The 17,663-nt window shown below is 32.9% G+C and overlaps 1 protein-coding gene across 1 annotated transcript in view; it reads left to right on the top strand.

Annotated features, from left to right (window-relative positions):
- LOC130054999 (serine/threonine-protein kinase ULK3-like) overlaps positions 1 to 10,444 on the top strand; it is a 14,930-nt gene extending 4,486 nt beyond the window's left edge. The window contains 7 exon segments of the mRNA XM_056166142.1: positions 912 to 984; positions 987 to 1,016; positions 2,572 to 2,730; positions 4,009 to 4,076; positions 4,645 to 4,720; positions 5,241 to 5,399; positions 6,210 to 10,444. Of these exon segments, the coding sequence (XP_056022117.1) occupies positions 912 to 984; positions 987 to 1,016; positions 2,572 to 2,730; positions 4,009 to 4,076; positions 4,645 to 4,720; positions 5,241 to 5,399; positions 6,210 to 6,229 (585 nt within the window). The 3' untranslated portion in view covers positions 6,230 to 10,444.
- Positions 10,445 to 17,663: the final 7,219 nt, after the last annotated feature.

Raw genomic sequence — 17,663 nt, 5'->3', positions numbered from 1 at the left:
CAAGGCTAATTGTGTCCAGATGACTTTCCAACAAAATATTATGTGAATATCATGCTTCTTAATATTCATCTTTTTTCTCATGTGAAAAAAATCCACATAAAATGTATGTGTCCTATGAGAGTCAGTGCATAAAGAGAGAAGTGACAAAAGGAGAGAAACTGCATTTGATTTCTGTGTTAATAGGTCATAGGTCAGGTCACAGTCGGTAATAGGAATTGAATACAGAAAATGTGGGGAACAATGGCCTCTGATTTTCAGCCTCACACTTGTTACATTGTAACTTTTATATTATACATGTACAACGCCATTGAATACTCTGTGTAAAATTAGGCGTTAAATCAAATAAAAACAGTTTCAGATTCAGTAACTGTACATGGAGTGAAGAAGTTGGGAATCCTTAATATACCATCTCACAAGTGTTTTCCACTTTTATGTTGGAGCTTGTACTTTGTTTACAGGGCTGTTTGTATAGTGTAGTAGAAGCAATCTGATTAAAATCCGATCTTTGATCCACTCCGTTATTATGTCCTGTGTGATGACATACCAATAACGGAGAGGATCAAAGATCAGATTGAGTCTAGAAGCATTCTAAACATAGATTACCAATAAAAACTTTGTAATATGCTTAATGTATGGTTGATCTTTACGGAGTGAGTCAAATCATATCTCTAAAAAGATTCTTTTAGTACAATACATCAAAGGTTTGTGAGGAGAGAAGTGTATTGAAAACTCAGATAGGCTAGCAAAGGTTACCGCATAACAGTATAACTTAACACCATAGCATAGAAGTCTGCAATTTTTCATTCTTTATTTGCAAGGACATAGACAGTAATAAAGTTAAACCTGTTTTCTGTTTGATGTTATTGTATGTAAATTGTTAAGAGAGATAGAACTGGGTGTAATTCTTGTAGATAAATGTTGTTGCCAATGCTGTGAAGAAAGATCAGAATGGAATGTACAAAGACGCCGTAAAGCTTTACTGCGATTCCTGGGACACTTTATTCCTGCTATCCACTGTAAGTACCAGTAACTTGCAGTGTTTTTTATACACCCCGAGACTGAAGATTGGGGTTATATTGTTTTCGGTTTGGGTATCCCTTTTCTCTGTCATCAACCTTAACCTTGGTTGAATTTGCTGCAAAGAAATATGGCCAGGCATTGGGAGGGGGCAGGGCATAACTTTTCACTAAGTTTATCAGAAAATTATGAGTAAATTAGATAGTTTTAAGAGGTTATGATGGGTCACCTATATCTATTTTTTAATTCAAATTAGAAAAAAACATCCAGAGATTTAATTCAGACCAAAAAATGTCCATTAATGACCTGGTTTAAGGTAGCTCCACCCTTATGGGACTTGTCAAAATTAATGGTTCATCAATTAATCAATAAACGAAGAAAATATATATGTTGCCAGTCTAATGACAGATTTTTAAAGATGCCAGACATACAAAAACAAAAGTTTATATCAACAGCAAAACCGCACATTTTCATTAAATACATTTAGCATGATAACAATACATAAAAAACTGGTTAGAATGACAAAATTTTAATTTCAACTGTTTAAAAAACTGCTGCTTTATAAATATATATGATTATGATTATGGATATCAAGGAAGTCATTGTACACGTATATAGATAAACATACTATAGAGAAATATCAGCCCTTGAAAACATTTTTTGTAATATAGATAATTGACTATTTATAGAAAATTTAACCTTTTCAATATCAACTTGTTTACCAGATTTTTGATAATATCAAGTGAATAAAACTTTTCTGAAAGACAAACTTCTACCATGCACAATATTTAATGAAATAAAGATTTTGCAAAAACCCCTGATGTCACAAGGGTTGGAATTACTTTTAATTCTGATATTTTTGTCTTGATAATTAAAGTACATATAGATCTCTATGTCACTTATAAAAAAGCAATGAGCAAGGTGAAATGTAAGTAATGGTAAAGACTTCTGCAGAGGGCCTAGTTTTGTATGCACAGATCAGAAATCAGATGATAATGATCAGATGCTGATATTAATAGAGAATAATTTAATTGAACAGTTAAAACCAATAAATTATTCAAAGAAGCATTCCAAAGTCATGTTTCCCGATTGTAATCAAAAGGACTAAAACAGCTTTAGGGTATATAAAGATTACCCCTAACATATTAAAAGATTTATACAATGCAATCTTTAGTTGTGATTTTGACTTTGAAATTTCTATAGTTTATCTATAGTTGTGATTTTGACTTTAGAATTTCTATAGTTTATCTTTAGTTGTGATTTTGACTTTAGAATTTCTATAGTTTATCTTTAGTTGTGATTTTGACTTTAGAATTTCTATAGTTTATATAGAAACAATTGTTGGAACATTGTATGGAAGTGAATAATTTTCATTGTGAAGAATTTTACAAAATTTTCATAAAATTCAATCAGACGTCATTTTTTTTATTCACTTTCAGAATTATTTTTCTTCATTTTTTACATATTCCAGCATTTTAGTCATTGTTCAGAAATAATAAGTTTTTACATCTTAGTTGACAGCTAATAATTATTATTTTTACGATTGAAAATAAGTCGAGAAAGATGAGAAGAAGAAAGAGGCGATTCGAGCAAAAGTGAGGGAATATATGAACAGGGCAGAGGAACTGAAGAAAATGATGAAGCCAATGAGACCGCCACCTCCAGCGAATGGTTTCCAGCGGACCATCTCAGAGGACCCTTTAGAGGAACTCTGTAAGTTCATTGTCTTCAAAAATTAAATTGAAAGATTATTGTACACTCCTCAGTTTTATGAACTTTATTGATATACCAAAAAAGTTAAATACACATAAACCTCATTATCTTGAAATTGATAGGGCTGAGTATCCATAAGTTCGAGATATTGAGGTGTAAATACTGAAAGAAATTTTAGTTAGGAGCTTCCAACTCACTTCAACATTTCTATGGTATTTAAGATTTCAATATTTGAGATACTGAAGTTCAACTGTAATTGATTTGTCAGAAAATTACTTATTAAATAAAATCAGTTCCAAAACTAGAATTCATTAATTTTTATACATTTTATTGTGACAATATAGACATAATCTGATGTAAGATATACAATGTTTCACACATTTCTAGACATATTATTCACCCCATCTTGAGGCTTGAACTTATTCTTAACAATGTAACCCCATCTTGAGTTAAACTCCATTCAAGGCCTGAACTCAATACAAAGGGTCATCATTTGATATCTTGATATGAGATGTATTGCACTGTATAATATCCACACAGGGGACTGGAGAAATTTACCCCAAACTTGTGTGTCTGAATTAGATAGTCTGTTATTGATAGGGTCCTGTTTTCATGAACTCTTAAGGGGAAGGTGGTTTAATTTTGTGGGTGCTGTTCCATTTGGGAATTCACATGAACTAACTCAAAGTGTCACTATGCAGTGAAGTGTTTCAATGTACCTATATGTACATGTAGGAACAAACTCAGCCGAGACTTGATTGTGTTACTGTAAACTTAGAACTATGTACTTATGTCTAAAGTATTCATCTAATTCTCAGCCATTAAAAAAATTCTGAGCAAAGCTAATCTGTGGTACATACTGTTATTTCAAGAAATATTTATTAATTGAAGATGGAAAATACACTAAATATGACTTTTTAGGCTTAGGGCCCCCATGTGATTTGAATTTCTCAATTTCATGTCAGATTTATTTCTTAGTTATCATTATGTTCATAGTATGTTTGCAGGAAGTTTAGAATATAAAAATTAAAAACTGAGTTAGTTTGGTTTGCCTCCTGAAGTTTCTAGCGAGGAATTCTGAAAATAGTATGTGTGCCATGCCCCTTTCCACCTCCCCATCAAATATAGAGAAGTTAAAAATGTGTAAAAGTTTACAAGAAACATTTTTTTTTTTCTGATTGAAAAAGAGAGATGTTATTAAAGGAGAGAGATTTTTTTTTTTTTTTTTTTTACAAAGTTCCATTTGGATTTGATAAATAAAATGATTTCTGATATTAGTGCAGTTATGTGAAGATGATGAGGAACTGACAGCAGCCCTGAAAATTGTAAAGGCAGCATCTGTTGAGGTAGAGTAGAGTTTCAGACCTTTGTAGAAATGTATTAAAAAAAACTGCTCCTTTATTTTGATACTACTAAGGCCAAAAAACAAACTTTAAGTTTCTCAGGCCAAAAATTTCAAAATTCAATGCGGCAGTAATTTTGTTGTTGTTTTTTTTAAGCAGGTCTTATCTCTCTTTTCTTGTCCCTCTATCAACAAAATGAAGATATCATCGGGTTCTTACTTTTTTGTTCTTACATTAATTATACATGTAATTTGTACTCAACTTTAGATAAAAAAAATTTCAACCATTGGTATAAAAGTTAATTCATGAAATGCCGTATTAACAAGAAATATAAACATCTGTATTGTTTATTTATTAAAAACGTTTACTAGCTTATGATAAGGGGAATAACTCAATTTTGTTTTTTAACTTGGAAGAAATATGAAATTGAGTTATTTTCCTTTCAATACATCAATAAAATTGATCAATGCGCCAGTGTTTGGCCTGATGCGGCGGTGTCTGATAAACTAAAGATTTATATGTTTTGTCCTTATGTTATCAGAGATATATGATGTAAAATTCTTTGTTTCAGAATTCACAAGAAGAATATGAAAAAGCACTAAAACACTATGAATTAGCACTGTCAACTTTTATAAAACATCTCAAAGGTATGGCATATTATCACAGTGATTGAGAGCTTACTAAATAGACATGCAGTGTGCTATTTATTTTCCATGTTCTGTCCTTTTGTCGCTACTTCTGTTTAGGTCATTTCTGAATGAACTCTATATGAAGATACGGTCTGAATCATTCTTTATACACAGATACGTCTTGGTGAGAGCATGAAAACTGATTTTAAAAGATCTTTTTGACTTGGTCTGACATGACTGGATTTTTCATTGTTTCTGAAAAGCTTGTTGGCCCCTGTCATTAACTTTGTATTGAGATGATAGCTTTCAAAAATGTTTCAGATGTTGAAAAAGAGGAGTTAACTAGAGCATGTATTAGTGAAAAATGGAGGTCCAGACACAGGATATTGTTCTTGTTAAATGTTCTAACAGTAAAAACAACTGACAGCATCCTCAAGTCTTCAATGTAAAAGAATGAAAATCAGAAATCTGATTCATGCATGATGTTTTAAATCTGGTACAAAGCGGTTAACATTTGTTTGGAATAATTGGTTTTCAGAAGAGAAGCCTGGTCATAAAAAAGATCTCCTAGGTAAGTTATCACATGGTTGGATGGACGAAGCAGAGAAGATCAAGATGTTTCTGTCTGTACGAGAATTGAAGACCGAGGATACATCTGTTAAAGAAGAGGAAACGGAAAAGAAATACTTTGCCAACGGTAAAATTATGACAAACTTGTTTCAATCAACGTTTGTTTTTATATCAGATGAACTTTAGTTCTTATATCAGATGAACTTTTGTTTTTATATCTGATAAACTTTTGCTTTAAATTCTGAATACATTTTGGTGAGAAAAACTGGCTTGAACCTTTGGTTAAGCTTTTAAAAAGTGTTGGATGAATAAACTTTCGGTAGCACCTGTTTAACACAAAAATTAAAAATATGCTTGGGGACAGGATATGAAAAAACATGGATTTATTTGAGAGGTACATGTAATCTGGTAAGGCAGGCCTACAGTAAATGAATTTCTATTTGAAGTCAACAGCGTTTATGGTAATTAAAAAAAAAACCCAGAAGGAAATCTAAAGATCTAGTAGATTTGAAGCCAAATTTATATACTGTTTTTATTTTCAGTTTTGAAAATGTGAAACTCAAGTGTCACCAAGAATATAATTAAAGATATCATAGCTTTAAATCTCTCTGTCAGCATCAGCAAAGCTACTTTAAATGTACAAATTTGTTTGCATGGTATTTGGTTACATACTTAATAGATATTTTATCTAAGTATTTAGAAAATCTGTTTATTTCTTTGCTGCCTATAACATAGGTTTAGAATAATTTACCCTACACAATGATCAGTGTTATGTAATCTAAATATTGATCTGTTAATTCTCTTTCTTTGTACCTTAATTAATATTGTTTATATGATTACCATTCTGTTAAGTTTACTGCACAGCACATGTACATGTACCATATAAAAATTATGCTGCAACAGTCTATTTTCAAAATGTTTTGTTTTCTTATTTCAGAAAAGTGTGGGATCCAGTAACTGACAGAGTTCTTACCAAGAAAATGTATCATGTAACTCAAACAGAAAATCTATCGTGTAACTCAAACAGAAAATCTATCATGTAACTCAAACAGAAAATCTATCATGTGAATAATGCAAGACTTAGTATTTATTTCTAGCAATTGTCATAATTTAAGTGCTTAAAGGACACAACGCATGTTTCTAAACTCTTTCATTTTTTCAGCAAAATTAACTGTTTTTATGCCTAAAACTACTTTAAATGTGTTTTAAATGAAATATTTTGTGTAGTTTTCGAGTTTGAAAGCGATGAAATTCAAATCTTGCGATATGCATATTTTCTTTCGCTAGTTTACGCGCCATTATGTGTGATGTCATATGCGCCCTCAGGTTTGAAAACATCTATTATCCATTTCATAAACAGATTAGATTTAATCGACAAAAAACCAATTATCACGTTAACGGCTTGTAAATAATAATGCATTAAGATGTTTTGTGCCGTGCTTGGGTGTACTAGTTGTCGGTAGAAAGGATTTAGACTGAGTATTTTTCAATTTTTCGAAGGAAGGTACGAGAAAAAAGACGTGGATAATTTTTTTGTTGGAGCAAGAACTTTACCTTAAAAAACACACCCAGTCACCTTTTCAAACACCGCTTGGACAGAGACCCTGATAAACTGCGAGAAAATGGATATATCGAAGCTATAAGCACTGGTAGGCCTATAGCATACATTCTGTTTTGCTCTTCAAATTGAATACACACTCGGATCAACTGACCTTCACCTTGTAACAACATATATCGACGATACAATGTAACTTCTACCAACTGGTAGATTTACAACAACAACAAAAAATCAAAGATACAAAATAATTGAACTTTTAATTATACAAATAATAGAATATTGTATTTCCTAACTTTAAATTGAATTATAAAATTATTTCCTTATTGAACTCGTAGCATCTTGATTGTGTCAGTAGGCTATAACCGTGCTCCCACTTCGTACTTCCTAAAGACGTGCAGATCACAATTCAAAAATAGTAATAAGATTGCTTTATCAAAATAAAATAATGTGATTACCACTTTAAATTTGAATATTTTTATTGATTTGTGTGTGTGTTGTCTTTTTTTTCCTTTCCGAAATGCATGCGTGACAATAGCTTGGCAACAATTTAACATATCATAATTTGTCTAATCCAAAAATAAATAATGATTGCACTGTTTATTTTAGAAAAACAGCGCCAATTACAGGTGTATAAAGGAGTAACATCCCCAAACAGTTTGTAGACAGCAACCCATATAAACATTATTTACTCACAATATTGCCTATTTCATACACGCTTTACTCGCTATATTTGGGTATTTACATTGTTATATGTGTGCACTGGTGGCAAACACATATAAAACTCGGACAATTTGTCAACATCGATTTAAATGTTGCCCATGGTAAATAAATTAGGCCCCTAAAAGTTGAGTTTTTAATAATATCTCGCAGTACTTTCACAATCCGAAGGGCGCATGTGACGTCACTGTACCACGTGACTACCTACCTAATTAACTTGACTTTTTGAAATCGGGGCTTAGATTTAAGTCTGTATTGTGGTTAATTATCACAAAATTTCGGCGAACGAACTTTTAGAATTAATTACTATAAGCATAAAGAAGACAAAATGCATGTAATATTGTATACTTTGAAAACATGAGATGTGTCCTTTAAAGACACTGATAAATCAAGTAACAGTTTTCATTATATGCCAGAGACATTTGATATACATAAAGCAATAATTGACTGATGACAAAAGTTTGTCACATTAATATGAAGCATGTTTTTAAAATAGCCTAAACTTGATATGAATATCAATGAAACCATTGGATTGAAATGGTAAAAGGAATTAGTAAATTTAGTAAATGGTATAGTACATATCTATAAACAGTATGCTGCTTTTGGAATGAAGCTGTTGAAAACCTGCACATCCTATGGCCTATATATTTACAATGGACACCCTTGAAGGGGATGGGCACACAGCCATGAATGGTATCGAAATTGTTCAGCTTGATGAAATACTTAAAAATATTTCCTGATACTTTGTAGTTAAAGTACATGTAAGTATTTCCTGATCATCCAAGTACCTCTAAATACTTCCTCATAGTTGCAGTACCAAGAGTATATACACATGTACAAATATTTCTCGATAGTATGGGAATAGGTTATCTTGTAACCAATCATGAAAGCCCCCTCCCTCTCCCTGAACGGTGTTATCTAGAGTTTATTGATAACTGCACAATTCTCAAAAGGCAATCAGAGATTGAGATACACCTGTTGTTTTTTTGTTTTTGTTTTTTTTAATACATATATTGTGATGATTTACTGTTCATGGGTGATTTACAGTAAGGGGGGGGGGGTGCTGTCACTTATTATTTTGGCCAATGCACTCTTCAGATTTGTATTGGAACTAAAATGATATTGTCAAAACAATCACATTTATTGCTTTATTGATGGCATCATCTTACTTGTGTCAAACTCTCTACAATTTTCAAAAGACCACACTGTACGTAGTGTCACATATGAGGTTTTTAATTAATGTAGAACACCCCCAACCCCAGTAATGTTCATGTATTTGTAGGAAAGTTGAATGATTTTGAAAATATGAAATAAATAAATAGGATTTCTTTATGTCAGGTGTATACTGAAAAGTGCATCTTAATTTACCAGCATCTTAAAAGTGTTGTTTAATTTACTAGTGTCCAGAAAAGGTTATATTCCTTACTGATTCCTCAAACAGCATAGCTGTTCCTTGTAGATGACTACTAAGTGCATATTGAGGTCAAAAGTGATGACAGCTGATGTCTTTAAATTGCTTTTAACAATTGTATATTTCATTATTATGATGTCAATCATGCAAGTGCTATCAAAAGTATTTACCCTTTACACAGCAGATTATTTGTGGATAAGTAAATTTTTCATTTGAATAAATCTATATACCGGTAATTTGTAAAATACTGTAGATTCATTTAAATTCCTGGGGGCCATTTTTCGTGGATTGCTGAATTTTTATGGGTTCGTGGGGATGTAATTTCCTTGATTTATATATTTGTAAGAAAGATAACTCTGGAATGTTTGCTTTGTCTTTATTCGTTGAGGATGTAAATTCGTGGGTGAGGAGCACCCGCAAATTCCACGAAAATTGAGCCACCACGAATTCTAATGATTCCACAGTATTTAAGAATGTGTGCTTGTGAAGTTTTTGCAAGTGATATTTTTATAGTGTCAATTGGAATTTGATCTCAACATTTCTATAGATAGATCCTGCATGGATAAAAAAAAAACTCAAGTACATGTATGTTACTGCAAACAGTAATTTGAAAGTAAGTTTATTTTCAAAAAGAAAAAAGTGGAAATCGTTAAAATTTTCTTTTTCACGATGCTTGCTATTTTGGGATTTTATTTTATAAATCAGGAATTCTCAGGATTCAGTTTTATCTGATATATAAAAAGTTGTAATGCTTTGAAGAGGGGTTTAGTAATATGTAGTAAAGGGTTTAGTAATATGTAGTAAAGGGTAATATGTACATATGTAGTAAATATTTTTTTGAAGAGTCTGATCAAGCTTTAATAACAAGGTTCACTCATAAATTGTACGTACAGCTTTCTATCTTGATACAAACATAGACATCCACCGCATGCTTTCTTTAATTCTAAGTTTTGGTATGTAATATGAAGTAAATTGCATGCATTTCAAAAAAAGTTTATGTTTGTTATAAGACAGAAATTTAATGTGCAAAATTTATTAACATTTAAGTGCAGAAATGTTTTGTCATTAGGTTTGTTAAATAGACTTTACTTTATTTTATGCTACATTTAATATGGATTATTCATCCATGCTTATCATAACAAGGGTATATTTGAAATGGCTAAACGTTGAAGTAAAAGTGCAAAAGGTCAAATTCAATGCCATATAGCTTATTAATAAGCACATAGACCCCTACTTTTTCTTCTGATTTGTAACTTGTCCTAAGTTTAAGGAAGAAAAAGATAATTTGCAAAGTTTTTTTTATTACTCTCATACCCCGGAGCAAACATCCATGAATGAGCATATAGTATCTGTATGATTGCTTTAATGTATGAGTTATTGATTGCTGTGGAAGTTTGAATGTAAACTATATTGCCAATTTTTATATACATGTACAGTTGTATGTTCATGGTAACTTGTTATAATTAAATTTTTGTTTTTTTATTGATCTGATGTTTTTATTGATGTGTGGTACAAAATGTAGAGCATAATATTTTAATCATTTGACTACCTTTTCAAAGTAATCCATCTTTTTGACAGGCTTTGGGGCCTGGTAAAAGCCCATGAGGTATTGTATACAGACCTTATCTTCCACCACCTGTTGGTTGGTTCCTTAGTATATGTGACCTCATTAGCTCACATTAGCTGAAATCTCAAAGTGAGCTATTCTGATCACTTTTTGTCCGGTGTCAGTTCATAAACTTTTAACATTTTTAATATCATCCCCACAACCACAGGGCTAATTTCAGCCAAACTTGCCACAAAGCATGCTAACATGGGTGAAGAGGATTCAAGTTTGTTCAAATGAAGTGCCTCACCCTTTTGAATGGAGATAATCAAGAATAGAAATTTTGTGACATCTTTTAAAAATCTTTCTCTCAAGAACTACTGGGACAATCAAACTTGGCACAAATTATCCTTTGGTGAACAGGATTTAAGTTTGTTCAAATGAAGTGCCATGCTTGCTCCAAATGGGAGGTAACCAAGAAAAGACAAAAATAGGGTGGGGTCATTTGAAAATTTTGTTAAGAGCCACTTGGCCAAAAAAGTTGAAATATATATGAATGCTTCCTGACATAGTATAGATTCAAGTTTGTTCAAATCTTGACCCCTGAGGGTAGGATGGGGCCACAATAGGGGATCAAAGTTTTATAAGGTAATATATAGGAAAAATCTTCTCAATAACAGCAGGGTCCTGATTAATCATAATATGCAAGCATCCCCAGGTAGAGGAGATTGAAGTTTGTTCAAATCATGACCACCAGGGCCAGGGGTAGGATGGGGCCACAGTAGGGGATCAAAGTTTTATATGGGAATATATAGGGATACATCTTTGAAAATTTCATACTATGATTTGTTCTATGTGACATTGCATTATGGCTAGGTTGGGGCCACAATATGGGGTCAATTTTTTTTCTTGCAATAAAGATTGCAAAAATTTCTTTTTAAAATTGCAATAGCAAAAGAACAACCTGCAGGGCAGGACCAAGGTGACTCGTGTGAGCATTATTGAGGTGACTCGTGAGCATTATTGAGGTGACTCATATGAGCATTATTGAGGTGACTCATGTGAGCATTATTGAGGTGACTCATGTGAACATTATTGAGGTGACTCATGTGAGCATTATGGCCCATGGGCCCCTTGTCTTCCATGAGCTGTTAGCTGACCATTTTCTCAGTGTATACGTGACTTTATCATCCAACAGCTGTTGAATGGTGCTGATAAAGATTGTACAGTCCTATAGACATTCTTTTTCACTAGTTGTTGACTGCTTCCCTTTGAGGTGTGAATATAGACCTTATCTTACACTCTCTTTTTTAACATTTTCATGTTGAAATAGTTATTATAGATAGTTATTGTCTAGTTCTGATTGAGATAGTGTATGTGACCTTGCATGGACAAATATCTTCTACCATTTGTTGATCAGTTCATATTAGGAAGTACATGTAGATCTTATTTTAGCTAGTTGTTGACTGGTTCCTGTTGAAATAGTGATTATAGATCTTATCTTCTATCAGCTGTTGACTGGTTCCTATTGAGATAGTGATTATAGATCTTATCTTCTATCTGCTGTTGACAGGTTCTTATTGAGATAGTGATTATAGATCTTATCTTCGATCAGCTATTGACGGGTTCTTATTGAGATAGCGATTATAGATCTTATCTTCTATCAGCTGTTGATGGGTTCCTATTGAGATAGTGATTATAGATCTGATCTTCTATCAGCTGTTGACTGGTTCCTATTCAAATAGTGATTATAAATCTTATCTTCTATCAGCTGTTACTGGTTCCTATTGAAATAATGATTATAGATCTTATCTTCTATCAGCTGTTGACGGGTTCTTATTGAGATAGTGATTATAGATCTTATCTTCTATCAGCTGTTGACGGGTTCCTATTGAGATAGTGATTATAGATCTTCAATCAGCTGTTGACAGGTTCCTATTGAGATAATGATTATAGATCTTATCTTCTATCAGCTGTTGACTGGTTCCTATTGAGATAGTGATTATAGATCTTATCTTCTATCAGCTGTTGACAGGTTCCTATCGAGATAGTGATTATAGATCTTATCTTCCATCAGCTGTTGACGGGTTAAAATATTCCTATTGTGAAACTGGATGTAAATCATTTTGTCTCCTGATCCTGATCTCTTTTTCTCCTTCTTTCTTTATTTCCTACTGCACAGGGTTGTCTGGTCATTAGACCTGTCCAAAATCACTTATTTACAGCTGTAGTGGTCACCTGGGTTCTATCGCTCGTGACAACATATCTCAGTTCGTATAGCACATAGCTAGAGATTTATGGAGCCCGGGTTCGAATTCCAGTCTGGTCCGTTACATTTTCTTCCTGTTACATTTGGTGCCGTGACCACACCTGGACATGTAGGTGAAAGTCCTGCCAGGGGCAAGAAGAATTGGAGTTAATGTTTTCGAGGGCGAAGACATTTAAAGGAGGTTGTAGTGACCAGCTAGGAAATTTTTATTGTTGATAGAAAATGTCGATATATATCTAAATGTCGAATATCACTAAGCTGATTGAGGGTGAAGATAATGTAGCGGTCAGCCGGGTTCGATCGCCAGTGGCCAGATAGCTCAGTTGGTACAACACCTGACTAGAAATTCAGGGACCTGAGTTAAATCCCTGCCTGGTCCGTTGTATTTTCTTCGTTACAATCGGGTGCCGTAGACCAGCCCCTGGAACTGACAGTTGAAAATGCCTGCCAGAGGATAAAGATCCTGGGTTGATGTATTCAAGTGTGAAGACATTTAAGGAGGGAAGACTTTAGTGGTCAAAAGGGTTGGATCACCAGTGGCCAATTAACTCATTTGGTATAGCACCTGCATGAGTAGAGATTCAGGGGGTCAGGGTTCGAATCCCAGTCTGGTTCGTTACAGTTTCTCCCTTTCTGTTACACAGCTTACTCCATTCTTACCTAGAAAAATATTGTATACAATCAAAATATATGTACCATCCTCCCACGAGTGTTGTTTGGTGTATGTAACCCAGCAGGCACTTCAACGTTGAATCAACATTGAAACAACGTCACTCTCTAACGTGGAATCAACGTTGAATTTTGGTTTCATATGAAAGGTGAAGCAACGTCACATATCAACGTTGTTTCAACGTCAGATATCAACGTTGCTTTTCAAAGTTGAATAAACGGTGCTTTTCAACGTTGAATAAACGTTGCTTTCCAACGTTGAATTTTGGTTTCATATGAAAGGTGAAGCAACGTCAGATATCAACGTTGCTTTTCAACGTTGAATAAATGTTGCTTTTCAACGTTGCTTTTCAACGCTGATTTTCAACGTTGAATCAACGTCGAATTTTGGTTTTATATGAAAGGTGAAGCAACGTCATATATCAACGTTGTTTCAACGACATATATCAATGTCACTTTTCAACGTTGAATAAACGCTGCGTATGAAAGGTGAAGCAATGTCAGGTATCAACATTTCTCTTCAACATTGAATATTGGTTGCATATAACGTTGGAACATCATGAAATTTCGACGTCATTTTAAAGATTGATAGATTGTTAAAACAATTCATATTTGGTTGAAGCAACATTGTAAACTGGTCAAAAATACATTGACTTTAAACCTTATCATGTGATAATATATTAAATGATCGAAGAAAACTTCAAAAAATTATCATTGCACTTATATGTTCGAAAATGAACTACTTGATGTCAATGTTTAAATACATTCCCCTACACTTCCAATCAATGAAATAACTTTTCTGGCAAGATAGGTGAACAGAATTCACAAATACCCTTTGTATTGTGACTGTTAATAATAACATTACACAAAATTGAGATCAATAGCAATTACATTTATTCAAGAATTAATCATGATAAAACGACATACCGATATCTGTAACAAAAGCAACTCTCACACTGCAAAATATGTCCTTATTAAAAGCAAAATAAACCATGATTTGTTCAAAAGTGAACCATAAGCCACAAGTCCACACAACTGATTGGTTACTGCTGTTCTCGTGAAGATTTTTATAAGATACATGTAGAAAAAAGTTGAAATAGACAAATAGATCACAAGAAACGTTTTCTCCAAAAGAAGTTTTCCTTCATCCCAGTCTTCTGGAATTGCAGCTGTAAAAAAGATAAAATCTCTGAGACATTTGAATTCCAATGTTTATCTACATGATTTATGGTACTGCTGTAAGTCAAACTTTATTTCATATTTGGCTAAACCTTCGCAAGGAAAGCAAATTGCAATGTAAACAAGTTTTCATTTATATATATTCAAATAATAAATTCACATAAGAAAATGTCCTTGAATACATGTACGTTTGCGATTAAATATGCATCTAACTAATGAAAGGTGAAGATAACGAACAGTGATCTATCTCATAACCCCTATAAGCAATACAAAATAGAGAATTGGGCAAACATTGACCCCTGGATATACCGGAAGTGGGATCAGGTGTCTAGGAGGAGTAAGCATCCCCTGTCGACCGGTCGCACCAGCTGTGAGCCCTATATTCTTGATCAGGCAAACAGAGTTATTCGTAGTCAAAATTAGTGTGCCAAGAACGGCCTAACAATCTAGCAGATTACGGGCCAAATATTTCTTAATCAACCCATTTCCGATCAAGATACATGATATTCAAATGAAAATTATTCAAACGTGTTCCACATATACAGATATTCTTTAATATTTTATCATATATTCATTTACCAACACTCCTTTCCTCTTCCACCTCCACCAATACGTCCAGGTGCGTACTTTAGAAAACATCCCATTTCATCATATATCTTTGTTTCTGTGGTATCACGGTGGTTCTGAATGACGCTCTCTTAAAATTGTATCATATGAAATAAATCAAACACAATATTTCAAATGGTTGTACAATAAATTGATTTAGTAGGTACCTACTTCATTTTTATGAACAGTAAGATGCTTCACTGACTATGCTGAACTTTATAAAATTTGATTTTAATTATAATCATGTGTACCTTTGATCAGTTTGCATACATTTGTAGAAACAAATGCAAATTTCCCCCTTTTCCCCTTCATGTTCATTTTCGCCATAAGTGCATTTGTCATGCATCTACAAAAAAAGAATGAATAATAATAAATGAACCACGAAATAAATAATCTCAAATTAGTATCTGTGCTTATGCAACAAGAATTTGGGAGGGGTTATAAATATTTTAAATTGGCATTTTTGTTCAACAACTTAATTCTCTATCCTTTCACACTTTTATACCAACTTTGGCATGCAACTTTGTTGTACAAAATGACAAGATATCTACAAACATGTTAATTTTGCTACGTTTGTATATATACTTTAAAAAATATAAATTATGATTTTCATGGTGGGGTTGCCCTCCCAGCAAGCAAACTTTAAAAAAAAAAAGGGGGGGGGGTCGTCCTTCCCGAACAATTCATAGGTCATGTAAGCTTATACATGTAAGATTATACATTCTTACCATTTGCAATGCTACTATAAGAAAAAATTCATAGGTCAGTAACCCAAATATATCTTTATTTGTATGTGGAAATAATGAAAAATGAATGTTGTCAAAAAAAGACCCCCATCCCCCGAATTCTATGTATGTACATGTAGTGCCTGCCTGGTATCTTTTCATTCTCCATGCCTTATAGTCGTTTTAATAAAAATTCCTTGGAAAGTGTACAAGTTTTGGAGATAAGACCAGCAAAAAGAAAAAGGGGCAATAAAACCACATGGTGTCATCATTCGCATCCTCATGCACGGACAGAGCAGCCATCGCTTATCTTTACATGTAACTGCGCTTCCCCTAAATTGTCGATTTTCTCGGCATGAATTTTGTATGTTAGGCTTTGTCCATGAAAAGAATCCAACATCGATGGCAAAGGGGTAATAAATCATTTACTCAGCTGAGGCGCAATCCTATCTAAATGTAGGCCTATAAAGACCCTATGCGTCTTGCGAAAACTACTTGGATTTGATGCGTTTGTAAGCTTAACAAATCATCGCAAATAAAACACACACACACACACACACACACACACACACACACAAACCCTCTCAAAACCACCACACACACACAACTGGTGTCATCAATTGCATCCCTTTATTTCGTCCCCAAACACTTTGTTCGCATCCCCTCGCCTAAGCACTGAGCATATAGGTTTATAGATGGAGATGGAGTATATACATGTACATATAATTTAGCATTAACAAGTAGGCCTAACAGTATGTAAATTTTATATAAAGTTTGGGAATATAAAGAACTGTTAATTACCTTAAATATATCCTCGATCACTGCTTGACTGCTAATTAATGATACCACAATTCTTTCTTTCTTTCTCCAACACGTTTCTTGCACCTTTTCTCTTCAGCCGCCAAACTTTGCGCATGCGCACGTTTAAAAATCTCAGCACCCAGAAGGGATTACATGATTTCGTGAACATACGGAAATAATTTAGGGCCGGCAGCAGTATTCTTTTTAGTTTCATTGTTATAAGAAATTAATAATTTGTTATAAACAGATTCATATGATTTGTTGTGTAAAATAATATATATAATCATTAATCTGAATTATAACAAATTATCAATTTGGAATATAACAAATCATCATGCAATTTGTTACAACAAATTATCAATCTGTTATAAAACAAATCAATTATTCATAAATTTGAAGCCCTTCACTGGTATAGGTGACATCTCCATTTGAATGAAATATCCTTCCGTTAAACAATACAAAATCAATCATATATAGGCCTTATATATAACACATCAATTTGTTATCTCAATGCTAACTTGTTGTAACAGATAATCAATTTGTTATTTCAAATTATCAATGAATGTGTTTATAACAAATCATCAATTTGTAATTTGATTAATTATTTAGATATTTCAAATTATCAATTCGCTATAACAAATTATTAAATATTGTTATTTCAAATTAGTAACAAGCGGCCCAAAGACCTTAACGGTCATTTGAGCATTAGTTGAAAGTATCGCTATGAAATGGATACTAATTTTCCTGGTTGCATATCTACGCAAAATTATATTTTTATTATATTAATCTAGTTTTTGCAGTTACAATGTTAGGAGATTTTTTTTTTTTTTTTTTTTTGCTTATTCCCTGAAATAAATTCAAACATTAATTTGATCTGAATAACAGTGATTGATGAATACTTCAAAGGGTA

This window comes from Ostrea edulis, chromosome 5 (genome assembly GCF_947568905.1).
Source record: "Ostrea edulis chromosome 5, xbOstEdul1.1, whole genome shotgun sequence".
Classification (NCBI taxonomy): Eukaryota; Metazoa; Mollusca; class Bivalvia; order Ostreida; family Ostreidae; genus Ostrea; species Ostrea edulis.
The sequence above is the reverse complement of the archived record's forward strand: the minus strand, read 5'-3'. Positions and strand labels throughout refer to the sequence as shown.